This window comes from Mauremys reevesii, linkage group 7 (genome assembly GCF_016161935.1).
Source record: "Mauremys reevesii isolate NIE-2019 linkage group 7, ASM1616193v1, whole genome shotgun sequence".
Lineage (NCBI taxonomy): Eukaryota > Metazoa > Chordata > Testudines > Geoemydidae > Mauremys > Mauremys reevesii.
In genome coordinates this window covers 107,403,098-107,425,752 of record NC_052629.1, presented here as the reverse complement: position 1 = coordinate 107,425,752, position 22,655 = coordinate 107,403,098, and the positions used below count along the sequence as shown (strand labels likewise).

The window sequence follows — 22,655 nt, the reverse complement described above, 5'->3', positions numbered from 1 at the left end:
TGATACAAGTTTGGTGAAAACTGATTGGTGGAGTCTACATATAGCTCAATCTTTGTTTTAAGTAGAAGACTTTAGGGAATAGATTCAGGGGTGAAAGTGGGCCGGTACTGGCCTGCATACAGCCCACATTAAAGCGCTGCGGCGGTGGCACTTTGTCACTGCCCCTTCCATGTCGGTGGCCCTGCCGGTGGGGACCCTACTGTCAGGGCCACCGACGGGGGAGGCAAAAGGGGCAACTGCCCTGGGGCTGGCGATTTAAAAGGGCCCAGGGCTTCAGCGGCCAGAGCCCCAGCCCCTTTTAAATTGCCACTGGAGGCTTGAGTGGCAGGGGCCAGGCAGTGCGGATGGGCTGGCTGGGGGAGGCTGACCTCTTCCAGGGGCTGGAGCCGGCCCCATACTGGTAAGAATTTAATATTACTTTCACCCCTGAATAGGTTTAATCTTTTAAAACTGGCCTGTATTAGTCTGCAATTCATTTCTTGCAACGCTGTTGCTCACAATACCAGAGCACATCTTAGACCCATTTCAAAATATCAGACTTGTTTGTTAACATACTGGATACTACCAATAGCTACTGAGTACCTCTTCCTTATACATGTAGGATCTTATCTATCAGTTGATATGGGAACTGTATTTTCTCAACCCAGAGTGGTGGTATCTGAGTGGACAAGGTAAAATACACCTCCCCCACCCACCCTGCTTGACTAAAGTTTGAAAATCCATCCTAAGGCTACTTACTTTAGTAAATAAATATAATCACTTTCACCCTGGGAGTAGGGAAAAGTATATTGGGCGGTTAGGCGCATGATAATCTTACAAGGTTCCCTGTATTTAGTTACCTGCAGTGTAACTTGTTTTCTTTCAAAACTCTCAAATCTGTTTCTGCTGCTTCTTGCCTTTCACATAGAATCACAGAACTTGAAGGACCTCAAGAGGTCATCTAGTCCAGTCCCCTGCACTCAAGGCAGGATTAAGTATTATTTAGACCATCTCTGACAGGGGTTTGTCCAACCTGCTCTTAAAAATCCCCAATGGTAAGAGATTCCACAACCTCCCTAGGCAATTTATACCACTGCTGAACCACTCTGACAGGAAGTTTTTCTTAATGTCCAACCTAAACCTCCCTCGCTGCAATTTAAGCCTATTGCTCCTTATCCTAAACTCAGAGGTTAAGAAAAATAATTTTTCTTCCTCCCCCTTGTAACAACCTTCTATGTACTTGAAAACTGTTCTCATGTCCCTCCCCCATCTTCTTTTCTCCAGACTAAACCTTTTTTTTTTTTTTCAATCTTCCCTTATAGGTCATGGTTTCTAGACCTTTAATCATTTTTATTGCTCTTCTCTGGACTTTCTCCAGTTTGTCCCCATCTTTCCTGAAATGTGTTGCCCAGAACTGGACCCCATACTCCATCTGAGGCCTAATCAGCACGGAGTAGAGCAGAACTGATTGCTCCTTCCTAAGTGGAGTACTTTGCATTTGTCCTTATTTAATTTCATCTTATTTACTTCAGACCATTTCTCCAGTGTGACCAGATCATTTTGAATGTTAATCCTATCCTCCAAAGTGCTTGCAACCCCTCCCAGCTTGGTATTGTCCACACACTTTGTAAGTTTACTCTGTAGGCCATTATCTAAATCATTGATGAAGATATTGAACAGAACCACTCCCTGCAGGACCCCACTCATTATGCCTTTCCAGCATGACTGAACCACTGATAACTACTCTCTGGGAATGATTTTCCAGCCAGTTATGCACCCACCTTATAGTAGCTCCATCTAGGTTGTATTTCTCTAGTTTGTTTGAGAAGGTCACGCAAGACGTATCAAAAGCCTTACTAAAGGCAAGATATACTACATCTACCGCTTCCCTATTTGTTCTTGACAAATCCATGCTGTTATCACCTTATCTTCTAGGTGTTTGCAAACTGATTGTTTAATTATTTGTTCCATTATCTTTCCAGGTATAGAAGTTGTCCTTATTTCCCTTTTTATAGATGGGTACTATATTTGCCCTTTTCCAATCTTCTGGAATGTCTCCTGTCATCCACATATTGAACCTTCTCTTTCACCAGCATCCTGTGCTCCCTTCTCCCATTACATGTAAGCTCCATCTCATGTCATCAATTCACTTCTCCTCCCCTCAAAGTGAATTACAAGAGCTGGCTTCTTTTGGTTCTGCTTCTTTGTGGAACTATTACCAGGGACAAGTAGATGTTTATAAGGTTATAGTCCCATTTTACAGTTGGGGAAATTGAGGCAGAACTATTGGGGCATCTCACCCTTCAGTTACAGTGCCTACTCAGAGTATATAGTTCTTTGATTAAAGGTAGATGAACCTGAGACAGGCCACTCCCTCTTATATATAAACAATTCAGCATACAAGGCTGAGAGGAAGCTTTGCTGGACAGGAGAATTTACCAAAAAATAGAATAAGCTGAAATTTTAAAAAGATTTATTTAAAAATATTTTCTTCCACTTGTCTGAGTAACCAACATTAATGGGTCCAACCATATCTACGAAAAGACCTCTTGTGAATCAAGGACTTTCATCTAATAACATGGACCAGTTTTTTTGGGCTGTTGGGAGAGGCTATGAAGTCTACCTCAGTTGCTGAAGCACCTTGTATCCTATGTCTGTCTGCACTTGGAACATCAGCAGAATTGCCTGATCTGTTAAATCAGGGTGTGGCGTTTTCCTTCATGGCAGCTTTATATTTGCCAGTCATCTCTTTAGGCAGCGGTACTAGACCAGGGCAGGGAATCTGGCCTTCAATTTCACACATACATTCACGCAGGTGATATTTTTTGGGTCCAAAGGTTGCAGGATGATAGAGCTTCTTTTTCTCTTGCTCCTCTTTTTGTAGTGTTTCCCTGGAAGAGGAAAAACAATTAGCTGTTAAGAAGGCTGTATCTCTTCCTCCCTTCCACCTGCCCCCCCCCCTAAAAAAGACTGGTGATGCATTTTTTTCATACACCAAAATTTCAAAGGGCAGCATCTCACATAGCTAGCAGCCAAACCACCTTTCCAGGACTGACTTGTAGAAAGAATTCTCATTCACTTATCTTGGAGCAGCTTTAGTTTGTCAATAGCACATTTCTCTCAGCCACAGGGGGGCGATCAAGTCCCCTTTCTTCTAAACCAGTGGTAGATCAACTCATCTAGATATTTGCCTAGTTTTACAACAGGCTACATAAAAAGCACTAGTGAAGTGAGTACAAATATTTCATAGACAATGATTTGTTTATTCTGCTCTGTATACCATACACTGAAATGTAAGTACAATATTCCAAATGATTTTATAATATGGTTAAAAATGAGAAAGTCAGCATTTTTCAGTAACAGCGTGCTGTGATATACTTATAGACTTTAAGGTCAGACGGGACCATTATGATCATCTAGTCTGACCTCCTGCACAATGCAGGCCACAGAATCTCACCCACCCACTCCTGTGACAAACCCCTAACCTATGTCTGAGTTATTGAAGTCCTCAATTTGTGGTTTGAAGACCTCAAGCTGCAGAGAATCCTCCAGCAAGTGACCCGTGCCCCATGCTGCAGAGGAAGGCGAAAAACCTCCAGGGCCTCTGCCAATCTGCCCTGGAGGAAAATTCCTTCCCGATCCCAAATATGGCGATCAGTTAAACTCTGAGCATGTGGGCAAGACTCACCAGCCAGCACCCAGGAAAGAATTCTCTGTAGTAACTCAGATCCCACCCCATCTAACATCCCATCACAGACCACTGGGCATACTTACCTGCTGATAATCAAAGATCAGTTGCCAAATGAATTGCCAAAGTTAGGCTATCCCATCATACTATCCCCTCCATAAACTTATCAAGCGTAGTCTTAAAGCCGGATGTGTCTTTTGCCCTCACTACTCCCCTTGGAAGGCTGTTCCAGAATTTCACTTGTATTTTTATGTCTGATTTTGTAAGTGAGGTGAAACTTGGGGGTACACAAGACAAACCAGACTCTTCCAAGGGGCACAATAGTTGGGAAAGGTTGAGAACCACTGTTCTAAATCTCCTGGTTTGAGAGGCCCTGTCCACTTTCAACCCATCAGCTAGTGCTGTGACATTACAGTTCTATCAGAGACGAGACAATGACTTCTCAGGTTGTGAAGTATGTTTACTTACTCGCTTTTACCCAAGATTTTTTTAACATGCTCCACTATCTCTTTGTTGCTTTTATCTTCCACATCAACCAAGACTTGCTCTCCACTGTCTGTAGAGGAAAGAGGTACAGAATAGGTACCAACAGGTGACTACCATTTTGCATTAGACAGAGTAAATATAGGAAGGTGTAAAGCACCAGCAAGACCGTCCCAAGCAGCACAATGCGCTACCTGTTTCTTGGTCAGTAACCTCTTTCGTATGCAGCTTGCAAGGGTGCAAGCTAAACTGTAAAAGGCATTTTGGGGTGGGTGTTGCTGGTAAAACTCAGTTCCTTGTAAATATTATTCCTTTTCACAGATAGGGCAGAGCTAGGAACATAAACCAGGTCCTCCAAATCCCAATCTAATGCACTATCCACTAGGCCACACTGCCGCCCAATAAATGGATCTCATGACCAGAAAGCCATGTGGGAAGCCACAGCCCTAATCCATCAATCCCACCTATTCCTATGGGCTCGTAAAAGAGAGCCACTAGACGGCTTTACAGATGCAGTGCATGTATGGTGGGAGGTCCTTATTAAGATTACCCTTGTAGTAGACTGTTACTGTTCTGCAGAACAAACCCCTACAGCTTAAAATAGTGACACTGAAGTGCAGTGCGCAGGGAACACTGTAGAGTTTCTTTTAAATATCAGCACAATGGGTGAGCCAGCAAGTCTGTTAGAGCACCCACTAGTTGTATAAGGTGCCTCAGGTCTTTGCTCTCTCGGCCCTTTTAAAGGGTGAGGCTGCAGTCACCCTACCATAAAAAGTCCTTGGCAGTGGCACCCCCTGAGAATCACAGTCCGTAGAAGGCGGCTAGGGCACCCAGTAGCTTGTGGGAGAGGAGAATCTGCTCCGTTGATTTGGGGGGCGGGTGCCCAGCACTCCAAGATAAAGGCACTTACCTAAATAGAACCGGAGAAAGGGCGAAGGGGTCATGTTCTTGAACATCATGATCTGGACCCAGGGGTTTTTGTACTGAATCTGAGGGATGTTGAAAAACACAAATTTCCTAGGAGGGGAAAGAAAGCCGGAGTCTCTCTTAGCGAGCAAGTCAGTGTAAACGCACACAGCCCTTCTGAGGCCGGCAGCAACATCTACCCCCCCGCACAGACAGAGCAATTCACAGCCGGGGTGCGGTGCCCCAGGGACTGGGGGGGGGGAAGCTCTGAATCCCCCCGGGCTGCGCTCACCTGGTCCCCACCCCAGGGCCGGCGGCGGGCTACCCGGAGCGGGCTGGCGAGGTCCCCGCCGCTGCACTCACCTGGCCCCCTCGCTCAGCTCCCCCCTGGTGTTGTAGTTCACAGTCATCACCTTCACCGCGCTCTTGAAGACGAGCTCCCCCTGGGCCAGGTACTGCAGGGTCCTGCGGATGGGGAACCGGCCCTTCATCGGCATGGCTGCAGCTGGCAGGGGGCTCCCTCGGGCACAGCCGCTCAGCCCCGCAGCCCCCAACGCACGGGGGGGATTCGGCTGCAGGGCCCGGCAGGAAGCGGGCGGAAACACGTGCTCTCCGCCCCTGTCGCGGAGCGCTACGGGAGACGTAGTTCGGCTGCCCCAGGCGGGGGAAGCGTAGCTAGGCGATTTGCAGGTGCAATGGGGGGAAGAGGAACAGTGTGTGCGTGAGAGAAGGGAAATAATGCGGGGACCGGGCGATAGGGAGGGAGGAAGAATAAAAGAATTAGGGGGATGGTGGGTAGAGAGGGGGCAGCCCTAGGAGAAGGCTGCAGTCTGAGTCTCCTCCCTGGCTCTCCTAGGCATCTGTTTGCTTAATGTGGTGACCGGATACTGCTGCTTAACTGTTTGCTGTGGGATTGATTCAGCTGCCTGTTCGTATTAACATCACCTCTCATCAGTATTGTTTAGGTCACCAGGTGGGCCTCCATTGAATTAACCCCAGGAGGAAATTGAGTTGGTGGCCTTAAAAATACTGAAAAAAAACATTATCCAGCCTGGTACATGGGCAGCAGAGTTCCCCAGCTGCTGGAGTGAAGAAATTCCATGAGACTTCAGCTTTGTTTCTTCCTTTTGTTTTTTTTCCAGTTTTTTTAAAGTAAGCTTTTAGTCCTCTTGGGTGTGAATAAAAGCTTGAAAATGAAATTTGTGCATCTAAGTGCTCAGAAATCAGAAGGCAAATAAAGAGCCTAAAATTTATGATTTTAAACAAATCTTGTTACTTTTGAGCTATTGGTAGGACTATTGTGTGTGTGTGCTTGACTCATGATTTTAGAAAAGCTGGACTTGGCAATACTGATTTACTAGTATAGTTGTTAGGGTTCAGTAATTATTACTAGCAGTGGGTTGAAGAAAGGTGACTATAATCAGTGAAAACCACTGAAACATCAAGACCTTGTTTTAGAAGCCAACGGCATAAACCAATGACAGGTTATGCATGGATGTAGTTAACACACTTGTTTATGGGGAGGTGATCTGTGATTAAAGTCAGGACTTCTGGGTTCAATTCCTCTCTCTGCTACTTACTAATTAGGTGTATGAACTGTTGAAACCACAGCTACTCTGTGCCCATTTCTCTACTTGCTTAGCTTGTGTGGTTGTGATCTACCTGTTTCATAACACACTTTGCAGTTATGTAGCACTTTTTGTCCAATCATTTTGAAGTATTACTAATGTCTAGTAGTTTAACTGTCAAAATTGGTGTGGAAAGGGGTTTTATTCAATGTTATTTACACAATATGAACTTGAGGATTGATACCCTGATCCAGGAACATTTCCATAGTTGTGGGCTACTGTTGAATACACAACAGTATTTGTGTATTCCACCTTTTTGCCTGCAGTGACTGTGCTACCAATATGATTACAAGCATTTACATGCTATTACAGTATGTGTTCCCTTTGCATGGTTTAGAGTAACAGTAATTTTCCCAACTGAGGAGCATGTACTTCCTACTTCTATCCAGCACTGAGCATTAACCTTAGAAAACAGAGCTGGGAAAACCCTGCCATCAGGCGAAGTGCCAAGAGATTCCAGAGCCTGCAATTAAGGGAAAGCTGAAATGAACAAGTTTATTATGTGCTAAATGTGGCCAACAGTCTATTTCTAGCAAACTCCAACTGAAAGGGCATGATAGTGAGAACACCCTGACCTCTGCTCCCATGAACTTGATACTTGGGCCAGATAGCTGAAAAATTCCAGTTCAACATGGGAAATTATGAGAACTTTATCTAAAGCCGTTGAAGGTTAAGAGACCAGCACCTTGAATGTCTGCTGTGTGGATTGCTAGTCAGTGAAGAGTTGAGCACAGAAGTTGTGAGTAGGACAAACAAGCAGGACTGTACATAAAGTGAGCAGTAGCAGTATTTTTCACAAGCTGAAGCTTCTGAGTTGCCCTCAGCATAGCAGTCCAGCTTTGAATAACAAAGATACAGATGACTGTGGCTAGATCTACCTTGGAAAAAAGGAAGCAATATCTTGGCCAGCATAAGACAGATGATGGGGTTTCTAGCTTCTGCTGCTATTTGGGTTTGTATAAACAGAGTAAAGTCTGCAGAATCACTTGAGATTGAGACCCATTTTATAAATGGCTGGGCAGATGCCTTCAACTAAGGAAGTGGTTATTGACTTCCCCAGGTCAATCAGCAATTCACAGACTGAGCCTGAACTAAAAACCTGTCTTTTATCCATGTCCCTGTCTTTGTCAGATATTGAAAAAGAGAAAGGAAACAGCTCCATTGCCATATGAAGAAACAGACATGGAGCTGAGGGTCCTCTGCATATTGATTACCCCACAGACCATAAGCACCTCACAACCTGCCTATGTCTGTCCTGCTATTTTTTGAAGTGTTTTGAGATGTTAGCATGAAAGATGCTATATAAAGTCAAATCCCTTTCTATATGTCAATAGCGATTATGAGCAACTAAATTTGCTATTATGCTAATCCATTACGGACAAGTTGGTTTAGGCTTAGAGGAAGAAAGCAGAGAACACTGATACATACACAATATTTTGCAAAGATTAGACTAATTCTCTGCTTACAATGTAAATAAGGCAAATACAAGACTTGGGATCACAGCACAGGAGAGGAAGGATGTGGAATTATTTATGAGGAGATATAGCTTTAAGAGAGTTGGAAGAGAAATCTGAAGGAAAGAAAAGCCAGTTTGCAGCTGATGTCAAGTACAGTGTCCCAAGCATACCATGACAGAAGGCATGCAGTTGAATGGGAAAGGATGAGATGATAGAGACAGGAGTAAGGGAAAACTAGAGAGAATTAAAGAGAAATGAAAGCTGAGATAAATGTAAAATCAAGATTATGTAGGGCCTTGTAAATGAGGCTGAAGAGCTTGAATTTTATGGAAAGCCAAAGGGCAGATCAATGGAGGAGTTAACTTGGTTGGAGCAGAGGAATAGGGAAATTATTCTGGAAGCAGTGAGACCACTCAGTAAAAAGTAATAATCAAGGCAAGAGATGGATCAGGTTTCAGACAAGGATTTAGCAATGGTTATATTACAAAAGGGGAGAAATTTGAATATATTAAAGAATATGTTGACTCAGAATTTGTAAGGTGGACATAGATACCATAGTATGAAAGCCAACATAGGCAGAAGTGACAGGAGTTAAAGAGATGGGAATTTGGAGAGAAGGGAGTCGAAGAGGGCACTGGGTATATGGATCAAGAGGAAAGTGAGGTTGCTGTTCAGTTTGAAAAAAATGTCAGTTTTTGCTGTTTTCTATCATTCGCTTGTGTGTCCCCTTCATAATAATGTCCTATTGATGCAAATTGGATTTTGAATACATGCAAGAGTCCAGATTTTGCATTTCATTTCTCCCTTGCATTCATATGGCCACAAAAGGCTCAAACGCAGCTTGTTGAATTTGTTCTTTTTTGAAATATCTGACACTTATTTTTGTTAGTGGCAAAACATACACCTCTGTCAAATATGAAGAATGAATTTTGTGCTCATAAAAGTGGGGGACCAATTATACTTGCAAGCCCAAGAAAAATCTTGGAGTCTTTGTGGATAGTTCTCTGAAAACATCTGCTCAATGTGCAGCAGCAGTCAAAAAACTAACACAATATTAGGAATCATTAACAAAGGGATAGGTGATAAGACAGAAAATATCATGATGCCACTATCTGAATCCATGGTACACCAACACCTTGACTACTGCCTGGTTATCCCATCTCAAAAAAAGATACATTAGAATTGGAAAAAGTACAGAGAAGGGCAACAAAAATGATTGGGGTATAGAACAGCTTCCATACAAGGCGAGATTAAAAAGACTGGAACTATTCATCTTAGAAAAAGAGACAACTAAGGGGGGATATGGTAGAGGTCTATAAAATCATGAATGATAAGGAGAAGGTGAATAAGGAAGTGTCATTTACCCCTCCACATAAGACAAGAACCAGCGCTCACCCAATGAAATTAATAGGCAGCAGGTTTAAAACAAACAAAAGGAAGTAATTCTTCATACAACTCATTACCAGGGGATGTTGTGACAGCCAAAAGAATTAGATAATTGCATGGAAGATAGGTCCATCAATGGCCATTAGCCAATATGGTAAGGGATACTAGCTCATGCTCTGAGTGTCTCTAAACCTTCAACTGCCAGAAGCTGGGAGTGTATGACAGGGATCACTTGATAACTGCCCTGTTCTGTTTATTCCCTCTGCAGCATCTGGCATTGGCCACTGTGTGAAGAGATGATACTGGGCTAGGTGGACCATTGGTCTGACCCAGAATGCCAATTCTTATGTTCCTAAGGTTAAATATAACTCTCAATAAATAATCTTGTATGCTTTCAGATGGGAACTCTGAAAAGCCACAGAAAGATGAATATCTTTAGTGTCAAATTTTGCTCAACTTGCTCATAGGCACGAGTAAGGTGAAGAGGATTTTGGCCTTTTTAGACTAGTTTAAATGACCACTCCAAAAGGATACTTTTATCCAATGGGGAGAAACTATCAAATTGTTTCTTTCTGAAGACAGGCATGATGCTGGTAAGATAAGTGCCAGCCTGGCCAAGGCCATAGGTGTTAGCTAAGAACAGACAAACCCATAGCTAAAAACCAGACCAGGTCACCTGTGTGTTAGTTTTGTTCAAAACAGGTATTAGTCTTATAAGAATATATTTAGTGTTTAGACTCTATGAAATGTTTCTAAGTTGCCGCATCCATTAATCTTACTTGTAATGTCTGTATTCCATGCTACAATATAGAAGTTTGTTTTATAATTGTAAAAATGTCCGCTCTGAACTTATGAATTCAGATGAGAAGAGTGGCTTCCCCCATCCATCCAGGAGGACTATCAAAATATAAGTGGGCCATTGTAGGACAAAAACTTTGTTGATTGTCCCATCCACCCATGGAGAAGTATGTGTAGAAGGCATCATCTCACTGGTGTGAATGCTGGAAGAGGAAAAGAATAATAACTAACATGAAGGTTTTTCATCACTTTGCTGTTTGGACTCTCACAAGGGCTGGAGCTAAGAAATAAAAAGGAGAGATTCCCAGGGTTGACCCGGATTAAATCCTAAAAGGACATTCAATGCTGACAGATAACTACATCTCTGTCAGCTTTCAAATCATAGACAAACTCATTTGTGCATATATGCTGGCTTGCTTTAACCTGTAAATAACTCTCTGATTTCTTTCAACTAGTTAATAAACCTTTAGCTAGTTTGTTGCAGGGTGTGGATACAGGCATTGTCTTTGTTGTGAGATGTAAGGCACAAATTGAACTGGGATAAGTGACTGGTCTCTTGGGACTGGAAGCAACCTGAATATTTTGTGATTTTTGGTGTAAGTGACCACTGAGTAGCAAGATAGACTAGAGAGCCTAAGGGGACTGTCTGTGACTCTCTGGTAAGACTGTTACAGTGATCTAGGAGCTAACACTTGTTACTGGGTTGGTGAAATCTAATTATAAAACATACCAGCAGTTTGGAGTGTCTGCCCTAAGGTTATCACTCACGGTTGTGAGCCACTCCTGATAGCGTGACAACAGGGAAGCAGGTAAAACTGAAATTTTGGCATGGATGTGAAATGATCACCTGTGATTCAAGAAAAAAATATAGCATTTATAAAAATCAAAGATACATTTAAGTTTGTAATTCACTTTAATAGTATAAACCTCATTTAGGTAGTAGTATTAAGCCACAACAATATAATGCCACATTTAAACAGCATTTAATAAAATGCATAAGCTAATTCATGCACTGCAATACTCTATATACAAACACAACAATGCAAATTTCTCTTCATGACTGAAGACACTGATTAGATATAAAATTCAGATTAAAAAACTCATGCTATTATTTTTAAATGCCATCACATATACAAAGCTGATTTCACAAAGAAGCTGTGAGAAAGCAACAGCTTTAACAGGTTTTAAACCTAAAATTAATGTAATGGCATAAACAACAGTTTTCTAAACAATGAAGAAGAGAGGGTTACAAAAAATATCCCAAGGAACTATAGTAGACAATTCCTTTTGTACAGATGGGGTATTTTTGTAAGAGCTCACAGCTCATAGGTATGCCAAATATATACAATTATACAATGAAAAATGTGCAGTTTTTCAGTTATAAAAGTGTTTGAACACTGGCTTACAATATATTTTAAAGAACAGAAGGATTATAGGAAAAAATTCCAGAACTTGAACTTAATTTCATGGATGATAAAAAAAAACAGCTCTATAAATAACACACTTTTCTAAAGCATAGTCCCACCTCTAACTTGAAATCTATTAATTCCCCTTTTTAAAATCTAAATTGTAAAACAAACTCTTTAAATGGATCTGTACCTGCTTAGCAGTAATAGATGTTTCTAGGAACAGATTTTTATGTGCAATGAGCCAATTACTGAGAGGTGCAGAGCACCTGCAATGGGAATTGAAGCTGCTCAGCGCTTCTCAGAATTTGGCTGTCTCTGAACACTACAGGAAGCTGATTTCACATCTTGTAGTTCCTGCAAGATAGTACATAACATATTTCATCCATATTTATATTTAAGCACATTTTGTCTTTCAAAAGAGAAAAAATTCAAACCTGTGAGTTCCATAACCCTTCAGTCTTAGAATATGGGCATTATTTTTTAAATTCACAGTTTAATTATTATTCTTTGAAATGGCTGCAATGCTGATCAACACCCCAATCCATTTCTTAACCTTAAAACATTTTATTGAAAAAAAACAACAAACCTTTAAAGACATTAAGGTTGCCATTCTATTTGCAACAGAAAAGCAAGAATATTCAAACAATATGATTGTCATGACACCAAAGGAAGGGCCAACTTATGCAAGAAATTCTCCCATTGATTTAAATGGGCATTTTACATGCAGAAGGCCTCAAAAATTGGGCTTGAAATGTTAAAAAGATGGGTGTTTAACAAAGTCAATATTTGAAACAAAGTCTACATATGTTTATTAAACAGTATGGCAAAAAGGAACACATTCTTAGTATTCTTCACAGCAAAGACTTTACATCCAAGGCCCTGATCCTGCAAAAGCTTACGCATGTGAGGCGTTCCCCTTGACTTCAGATGGCAATGGGAGTTGAGCACATGGAGTGCTCAAAGATTTGGGCCCAGGATATGTACAAAATTATTCTAAGGGAGAATATTTTAACCACTTAAGTTACTGAAAGGTCTTTAGATCTTGTTAATTTTCCTTTCAGCTAACTTGGATTTACATAAAAAGTCTTGTGCAAAAATAATTACATTAACCTCAGAACAAAATGAATTTCAGAAATTCTTTGTGATAGAGTTCAGTGCTTCTCATGTTTTTATCAGTAATAATATAATTGTTCAGTTTTCTGAGCATTTAATTTCCATAACTGGATGTTACTTGCATAGCTAACTGAAGTTGTTTTATTTTTTAAACTATTGAAGAAAACATTAAAAACTGAATCTCATATGGACAATTTTGTTGCCTTACCTATCTCTGACTGATCATTTTCTTCAGTCTGGTTTCCACTGATCTCTATTTTTATAGAAATAGAGCATGTGAGAGGACTGTTTCAGCACACTCCTCTCAGCCCTTCTGCGATAGAAACAAGGAATACAGTGTAGAGGAATGTAGTCTAATTCTGGGGCTTACTCTAATTTAAATTTCCATATAATCGGATAATTTAGCATACTGATTATTAAAAAAATGGACATTTTACACCACAAAGGTGGGAGGCATTGTCAATGCAGAGGAGGATCGGAATATTGTACAGGACGATCCGGATGACCTCGAGGACTGGAGTGACAGAAATGGGATGAAATTAAATAATACAAAATGCAATGTCATGCACTTAGGGACGACTAATGATAAGAATTTCTGCAACAAGCTAAGAGCTCATCAGTTGTAAGCGACAGAGGAAGTGTGAGACATGAGTGTATGGGCTGATCACAGGATGACTATGAGCCACCAATGTGATATTGCTGTGCAAAAGGCAAATGCAATCCTAGGATGTATCAGGCGAAGCATTTCCAGTAGAAATAGAGACGTATTTATACTACTGTACAAGGCACTGGTAAGGCCTCCTTTGGAATATTGTGTACAATTCTGGTCACCCAGGTTAAAAAATGATTAATTATAAGTTCAAACTGGTACAGAGAAGAGCTACTAGGATGATCAGAGGAATGGAGGGCCTCTCTTATGAGAAAAGACTGGAATATGATTACTTCCCATAAATACATTAAGGCAGTTAATTCTGGCAAGGGGGCGGGCGGTGAAGACCTATTTAAGCTCATGAACAATGTTGGCACTAGAAAAAATTGACATAAACTGGCCCTGAACAAATTCGGGCTAGAAATTAGAAGAAAGTTTCTAACCATCAGTGGGGTGAGGCTCTGGAACATCCTTCCAATATGAGTTGTGGGGGCAAACAACTTCATTGCTTTTAAGAGAGAACTGGACAAATTGTTGAGTGCAGCTTCAGGGTTGCTTCTGATGGTAGGGGGCAGGACTCAGTAGCTCTGGAGCTCATTTCCAGTTTATGTCTCATGTTCCTAAAATCTCATGCTTCAGGATTTCAGCTACCCACCTGCAGAGAGGAAGGGATTCCGTCCCACAATGTATTCTGGGTGGCTTTTTTAATGTCTTTCCTCTGAAGCATCCGGGATGGCCATGGCTGGAGATGGGACATTGGGCAGGGTGGGTCAGGGCTCTGAGGAGGCACTGATCATCTCTGTCTCAGGTGCTCGGGGTCTAATTGATTGCCATAGGTGGGATCAGGAAGGAATTTCCCCCCAGGACAGACTGGCAGAAACCTCTGGGTTTCTTTGCCTCCTTCTGTGGCATGCGGATGCACATTGCTTGCCAGGATTATCTGTGTATATCTCACTAAATCATTTCCCTGCCACTGCAGGGGCCTCAGGCACTTGTGCACCTTACTCCCTCCTATTTGCCTATGATACACGATAGTTTAGTTTCCTGTGGGCTGTAATACTTTGGTCTAATTTCGGTTGTTGGATTTAGTGTGCGGGTGCTGGATGATGATGTTGGCCTGTGACATACAGTAGGTCAGATTAGATGATCTGGTGATCCCTTCTGGTCTTAAACTGTATGACATGACTGTTATGGTCTTGTTGTTGAAGATTTTAGAAATGACATTTATTGCACCATGCATTGCATTCTGCCTTTTACTTTATTCTGGGGGGTATAGTTCAAAGATATATGGCAGCCTTTCTTCTAATTAGCCACTAATGGAGACTTAAAGAAATCACTTTAAAACTTTACAAATAGATCTCTCTCAGAGGGCTAGAAAAAGCCCCACTGCATCTATCAAGAATATAAGAGAATATTTACTATTTTTATTTTATGTTTTCCCTTGGGAATTGTAGATTCTACTAACTCTCAATTGGATGGCTCCTACCAGCCATCAGAAAAGGCTGAGAAAATAACGTGAAAACCTCAAATGACAGATTTTTTAAAAAAGCACTGCGGACAAAGTGTCAAATTCAGCCTTGGTTTAGAAACAGGTAGAACTCTACTAAAGTTAAGGGAGATGATCCTGCTTACGGCAGGGCCAAGTCTGGACCAAGAAATTAAAATTAGGAAGGCCCTGATTAGCAACCCAATCATAAACTTTCTTTTAACATATAAAAATGTATGAATACATGGCTACATATATGTACATATACATACACACTTTATATACACTGTACATAATATATTACACAGAGCTAGATATGAATACATTCAAACACACATACATACAGCTATGTACATATGCATTAGCTACATGAATGAGCTCTATTACTAAACATGCAGAAATATACAATGGTAGAAGGCACAAAGAAATATTAAAAAAAACTATATTAAAAAAAATGGGGGAGGAAAATCATGAATTTAAAGATCACAGTAATCCATTTTCAAAGCCTTCACATAACCCAAATAGTAAGTTAGACATTGGGAAATATGGAACACTGTGATATACTTACATGGATATTTTCTATGATAAATACAGTACAGATTTCACAATAAATAGAGAGCCCTACAATAAGGAAATTATAGGCAATAGTGCTTTCCAATTCCAATATATTTGACTTTTTAAAAATTTTGTATGTGTATTCCATTTTAACTTCCATCTTCATTAAGGCTAACATTTTAATTGTTTACAAAATAATTTCACATTTAATACTGATAACCATTAAGGTGGGTTTATATCACACAGGCTAAAAAGGGGATTAGAGCATCCTTAGTAAAAAAACAAACAAACGTAGCCTTATTTCTAAGGGGCTTGACAGTCCTATAAAAGACACCTTTCAATTGACACAGCAATTTCAGAATTAAAGGGGGAATGTCAAACACCTTTTTAAAATAGTTGTTGATTTTTCACTCCTCGATCTTTATAAGGCCCTCTTGCAAATTTGAAAGTAACATTTCTATTATTACTCAGTTTATCTTTCTGTATCTGGTAACTCTGACCTTCCCCCTCTCCCGTTTTGTATGAAGTAGAAGCCAACATAGCTTCTTTTGCTGGCTCTATCTGTGTACAAAGATGTATTGTGACCGCAGATGTTCTCTGCTATGCTGTGTAAGTCTATGCTTACACAGGGAGCCAACCATGATAGCTGCAGTGCTGCTGCTATCAGGTGGGTCTGGTGCACTCCTGGAACTAAATTCGGAGATGTACCTGAGGCTACTTGGTGCTTTTCTTCCAATCTCTCTGCTTTTTCAAGGGTAAGAGAGGAGGAAGGAAAAACAAACCCACACACCCTTTTTTAAATTTTCCAGATAAGGACTGAAAGAGAAAAATGTCAAATCAAATTAAGGAAAATAAAACAAAATTAAAAAGAAAATCCTTTACCTATAGGGAGATTTGAACCTTCAAATACTTGCTGATAAATCTGCATTTTAAGCCTTGGGGCAGTATTGTTATGGCATGTAGTTAGATGTCTCCCTGTGTATGGGCAGACATCCCCCAATACCAGCAGTGAGCAGCTGAGGCCATGATTGGAACTATGATATCTGTTAATTTCTTGTTTATGTCAGTGGTGCCTTAAATGTAATTGAGAATGGCAGTGATGTCAGCACAGTTCTGAGAATCTAGTGTGTTAAAAGGTTTGCTTGAAGCGTGTGTGTACACATACCAATGCTAACTCCTGAATTGTCTGATATGGATTGGGTGCCCCATCCCTTTTGCTATTGCAGAAGGGCTTTTCTGATCTCCACTTGCTATAGGTGACTCTTTAGACAGACAGGCCCCCCTCTTCCTGGCTGAAATCCATTCACAGGGGCATTGTCAGTCAGTTCTTTAAGCTAGGTAGTGCTTTTAAAATTCTTCCCTGATTAAAAATGTCAGTCAGTCAGGGAAAGATCCTAATTACCACTCCTTCCCATATAGAGGTTGAGGTGGGAGAATATTCTGAAAATGTTCAGTGTTTCCTAACATCATTTCAACAACCCCATTCGATACACCTGACAATGAAAAGGGTGCAGTTTTCAGCATTATACAACCTCCACCAAAGAAAAAACATCTCATAATAAGGACATGCTAGGGATTGGTTAGCCCCTTGTGCAGCTTAGGACCCTTATGGGTTTTGCAACATTGGGAAATCATCAGAGCGAAGCGGTGCTCTGGCCAAGCCTCCTCCTACCCCAATATACCCCAGAACATACCCAGTGCCAAAGGCTTCTATGGGGGGCAGAGCAACCCAGCTCGATTCCTGGCACAGAATCCCCCTTGAGCCAATGCTATTCATTAACGGACTTTATGCCTGCCCTACAGTCCATTTGTGTCAGGAATTACAGTGCAAGGGGGTTGTAGGTCAATGATGAGTCTTGCCAAAAATGTGACTACACAGCCAGCCAAAACTTCCATTGGCCAGCAGTCAGTTTTCTGCTGCATGGGGCCGTTATAATCTAAACATTGTCTACATTCTAACAGTTTTAAGATGAGTCAAAATCTGGGTCTGTGTGTCCCATCTAAAGATTTGGACTCTGATTCTCCTTTCCCTTCCACCAGTTTTACATCAGAATAACACCATTGGCTTCCAAGAGTGATTTCTAATTTACAAATAGTGGAAGTGAAAGGAAAATAATCTAATCTTAATCCTGCTTGCAGTCTAACAAGTCAGTGTGACTAAGGAGAATTACTTTTATTTAGATTTTTAAAATATGCCTGTTTGTTTTAGGTGCATATACAGTAAAAACTATTACAAATCTTATAAAAATAGCCCAAATGTTGCATACCCAAATTAACCCTTCATAACTGTCAATAACCATTCCTTTATACCCACATACAAACTCCAAACTCACATCTTTCTTCAAAGAATGGGAAAACAGGCCTCACATCATACCCTGATAGTCAACAGACTTGGGAGTTATTATCACTTATTGCATTCCAAACAATTTCAGCCAACACAGAATTTCAGTTTTTGTATGAACTAAATCTTACTGCTATATACGGATGGTCAAGCTTGATTCACCATGACACTTCTACTGAGTTAAATACTCTTTACTTTTAAAAGCAGCACAATGAGATTTTAGCAGGTTTTGAAGAAGGGTTAATTTTGAGGCACTAGCAGGAACTTTACCTGGATGCAAGGTTTTCTAGAATTACCATCAGGCTATGGTACTTTGGCTCCTCATTTTGTCAGGTCACATCTGGCCACACAATTAGGTTTGTAAAAGTAAGTTTTTACCAAGTTTAAGACCAACACAAATATTTCCAATAATTCTGTGGTTGCTATTTCAAAAGAAAAACAAACAAAAATATTCCCAATCTATATTTACAATACAAAAGTGCAGTCTTGTGCTTAGAGAGGAGAAACTTAAAGCGCAATTGACTAGAAACCAAAGTGAACCAGACTAGTCTATTCTCATTGTCCAATCCTTAAGAAATAGAAAGAGTACACAAACAAGCCAATAAATGGCAGAAAATAATTTACACTTGCAATACGCTTTCAGTTTTAAGAATCACATGCATTATTAGTAACATAGGCAAGGAAATTACCATTTGAACATATGGAATCAGGTCCTATGTGGCAGCCTAACTGTGAAGAGTGTTGGTCAGTGGTGTGCAAAGATGACGGAAAGCTCACCTTTGCACTCCTATGATCTTGGGAGCTGCTGTGTGCAGGCCATTCCCCCTGTGCTATGTTGAAACAGCACGTGAGTTGCAATGGCCACAAGGAACTGAAAAGACAGCCAATGATTAGCATAATGCAGGAGCAACTTGGTCATGCTCCATTTTCCCCAGACATGCCTTTTTCCCTTGCTATCCCAGTCACAGGTGGCTGGAATGGCACAAGAACCCCTAAATCAGCTCCATCCCTCCGGTAGATCAGCCTTATATTAGGATGGTCCTTCTGGAGCCAGTTAAGATGGCTCCACAGCTAGATGACCTCAGTGGTTTGGTGCAAAAAAGCCATACCACAATAGAGTTTGGCCTATAATTTTAAATAGGACAATAATATTTTAAGTGCCTCTTTTACAGCATCTCTCTCTCTCTCCAGCATACCAATTCATTGGCTCAGTGTTAATGGTAGCTCTTGAGCAGCATGTGAAAAAGAAGCATGAAGCTTATTATCCACACTTTTCCTATTATCTATAACTTGTATTCAAATAGCTGAGACCCTGAATATCTCCTAAACTGTGGGATCCACCATCTGCTGTCCAAATTTCTACCATCTAAACTGTTTGTGTTAAAATCAAAACAACATATGATTATAGAAAACATTCTTTTTTATTAATGACATGGGAGCTACGTTAGCTCGGCTCTGACAAACCATGTCAATGACGCTACACGAACAGAGTCTTCATAGTTTAAAGGTGGTAATTTGAGGGTTTTAAAATAAAAGTGTAATTATGGAACTGCTTCACTCTATCCATTAAGTACATTTACACTTTAAAAAAATAAATCCTAAGTATGGGCTCGATTGCAATACCCATACTCACACTCAGTAGCATTTTACTCTACATAAAGTCTTCCTGAAGTCCATGAAACTACTTGCAGAATAAGGTACGAACAGTATAGTCCTATGTTTGTAGGATGCATTCTATACATGTTAACAGAGCTGTGCAAAAATTCATCATTTTTGATTTATGAAATTTTATGCATAAATGTTAGCAGTTTCATGTGATTTTACTCCACAGCTTAGTTTTATGTGGGTTTCCTTTTTCAAAATGGCTATTTTCACAATGAAAAAACAAACACAATTTTTTGCACATTTTCAACAGAGAAGCCATTTTTACTCAAGCCTGGGCTCATCTTTACCAGCAAATGAGACCCTTTACTTGAGAAATGTACATGTCCAACAACATTTTTCATTAAAACGGTCTCAAGTTTATAATAAAATCTGGAAAAATGTTGATTTACAGTGGTTTACTATACTTTTTGTTTATGAATATTTCACACTCCTCTAAAATGCTTACTTGACTGTTTTAATTATTTTTACTATACAAGTGATTAAATATCACCTGCTAATCTTTTGCCATAAGCTCCCCCCCACAAAAAACAGTTCAATGTGCACTCTATATTTTTAAATAAACAAGCAAAACAGTAAACCTTTAACATTCACTTTTGCACAAAAATGGCCATAACTTTTCTTTGAAATTCTGTTTCCAACAGAACAACCTTGTATGTTAAAATTCAGGCCACAACTAATTTCTAAGGCCAGGTAGTAAACCATTAAAACAGGGGTTTTATATCAGAAGTGCTGACACAAGCCTATAACTAGTGACACTATAATATAATGGTAAGGCTTAGGTCTGCATTCCAGTTGGCCTAAGGACGTTCAAAATATAGGGCCTCTTGTCACTTTTAAAGAAATGACAAACTTAATTTACTATAATAAAAGCCTAGGAAGATGTTGCAGTATTGCAGATGTCTGCCTTTACATTGTACTCTGTCTATACCACTCTTCTTGAGAACCAAGATTTCTGAACTTTATAAAGATGGAGATGCTATTTGAGTTTAATGTACATAGGAGCTAAAATTACATAGCCTCACTTATCAGAATGAGTGTTACAAATGAGAGCCTTACAATAAGGGTGAATTGTACCAAGACAGGACTTACTAATACATTAGCAAGGAGTTGCTCAAAATCCTTTGGCTATAGTTCAGACCCTTTAGAGACAAAAACCTAGCCTGCTGGAATGTTTCTAAATCAATGCCAATACCAGAAACAAAAAAGTGCTGAATTCATTATTTATGTTTTTATCACACACAAGTAGAAAATGACACTGCCATGTAAATTCATTAAAGTAATTAATGAATGTATGTAATAAGCAAGAATCAGCTTAATGCAGCTATAACTCTTCTGACAAAATGCTTTTTTATGAATTTTGATTGTTTAAAATATTCAGTGTTAATATTAATAAATTATACTAAAATAAATGCAATATTATCAGGAACAGGTGAATCCTATAAAACAACTTGATAGGTTACTACCCAAGATAAAAACAAAGATTGTTAGTATTCTAACTCCAAACAATCATCATTAACTGTAACTGCACATGAATGAATATAAAAAACCCAGCTGACACTCCAATTTAGAACTGGGTCAGAACGGGTAGGGAGCACTGCAAAGACAGGATGCTCAGTCCCTGGGAAAGGAAGAGAATCTCATATTCTGCACATATCCCTTAGCTGACAGCAGCATTCTGGGCTCTAACAAAGTCACAATCATCCCCTTTGGCTCCTAGGATGGTGAGGGTCATTTAGGGCTGCAGACAGAAGGAATGAATTTGGAAATATAAAAAGTATACACAGAGCCTAGGAGTGCATGACTTTATCTGAAAGGATTGCTTCCCTGCCAGTTAATGACTGCTTTCCCCCATGATTGATTTCCCCCACAACCAAAAGTCATCCTGTTGGAATAACATCTATCATGACTGTGTAAACATCTATGCCAGGCTGGAATTGAAACTTTCAGGAATCTGAAAGTTTCATTATTACTATGGCAAGAAATTGGTATTCTGCCTTCCAATTTGGGCAATTTCGGTAGCATTTATTAATGCTGCTAATTATACTATAGTTATTATGATTATGTCAAATAAACCTCATTTTCACTAATTTAGCAGAGTTTAGTGCTAACAGTGTAGAAATTTGCTTTAAATTTCCACTTTACCATTAAATGCATAACATTATTAATAGCAATTTTTTGTAGTATAAATGATTGTCTCCTATAGCCTTCACAGAAATTACTAGCATTTTGACCAAAAACATATGCAATTTTCCATTTGCCCTGCTCATAAGTAAAATGTTGATGACATTATCGCTTTGACAAGAAGTGCTTAGAAAGTGCTATCATCATTATACCCTGGTAATTATTAGATATTAATTCCAAGGACAAATTTAAATATATACATACTGTTCTTCTTTTAGCAATTTTTAATACTAATCTCTGACATTATAAAACTCTATTTTTGCCCATTGATAATTTCTAAATACAAAGCATGTTAAAAGTATATTCAGTAATCTACAGCCTTTTGAATGAAAGGCATCAAAACACTCCTTGTGGCAGAAAAGGGTCCTAGCTGGAGGTGTCTTAATAGCTTTTTATACTTTGTCACTGGAAATAAATAGTCAAGGAGCAGTCTGGTAGGAAACAGGTAACATGTTGGAAATATTTGTACATACCAAAATGTCATTTTTTTTCAACTTATTTATCTTAATTGTGTAGTTACTTGTTTAACTAAAATTACTTTGATCCATCAAGATGCATTGTTCCGACTATGCAGACGTGCCAGTTATTTGACCATTATACTCTGCTGTTTCCATTTTGAGGATGTATGGGATTATGCTGTCAATCGGAACATTTCCTATGAGGCCAGTAAAAAAAAGTTCCTCTGTAATACTAGAGCTCATCAGTCTAAGTGCTGGCAGGCGAACTAGAATCCGGGCTAACCTGGAAAAGAAGTTCAGGAGATTATGAAAAGGTATAATGCAAATAAATCTAAACTACTGTGCTGCTAAAGAGCTGGGCCTGCTTTTATTATTAAAGAAACTCATGAGTGAGAAGAAAGGCAATTTATGTTATTTTAGCTTTTCTGAAAAGAATGTCTATGCTTATTCTTCCACTTTGCAAATTAAATGAA

The 22,655-nt window shown here is 39.8% G+C and overlaps 2 protein-coding genes across 7 annotated transcripts in view; both read right to left on the bottom strand.

Annotated features, from left to right (window-relative positions):
- Window positions 1-2,435: 2,435 nt before the first annotated feature.
- MRPS25 (mitochondrial ribosomal protein S25) lies at window positions 2,436-5,902 on the bottom strand. Its single transcript, XM_039546360.1, has 4 exons — window positions 5,420-5,902; window positions 5,061-5,167; window positions 4,136-4,223; window positions 2,436-2,870 (listed from the first exon to the last, which is right to left on the bottom strand). The coding sequence occupies exons 1-4, from the start codon at window positions 5,551-5,553 to the stop codon at window positions 2,678-2,680; spliced, it is 522 nt and encodes a 173-aa protein (XP_039402294.1). The 5' UTR covers window positions 5,554-5,902; the 3' UTR covers window positions 2,436-2,677.
- Window positions 5,903-11,923: 6,021 nt separating this feature from the next.
- Window positions 11,924-22,655, bottom strand: part of NR2C2 (nuclear receptor subfamily 2 group C member 2) — a 67,228-nt gene continuing 56,496 nt past the window's right edge. For 5 of the 6 annotated variants that reach the window (XM_039482234.1, XM_039482238.1, XM_039482239.1 and 2 more), the window contains one exon: window positions 11,924-22,465. In XM_039482234.1, the coding sequence (XP_039338168.1) occupies window positions 22,291-22,465 (175 nt within the window). In that variant the 3' untranslated portion in view covers window positions 11,924-22,290. The remainder of the gene's footprint in view (window positions 22,466-22,655) is intronic. The other variant, XM_039482235.1, reaches the window with a different exon arrangement.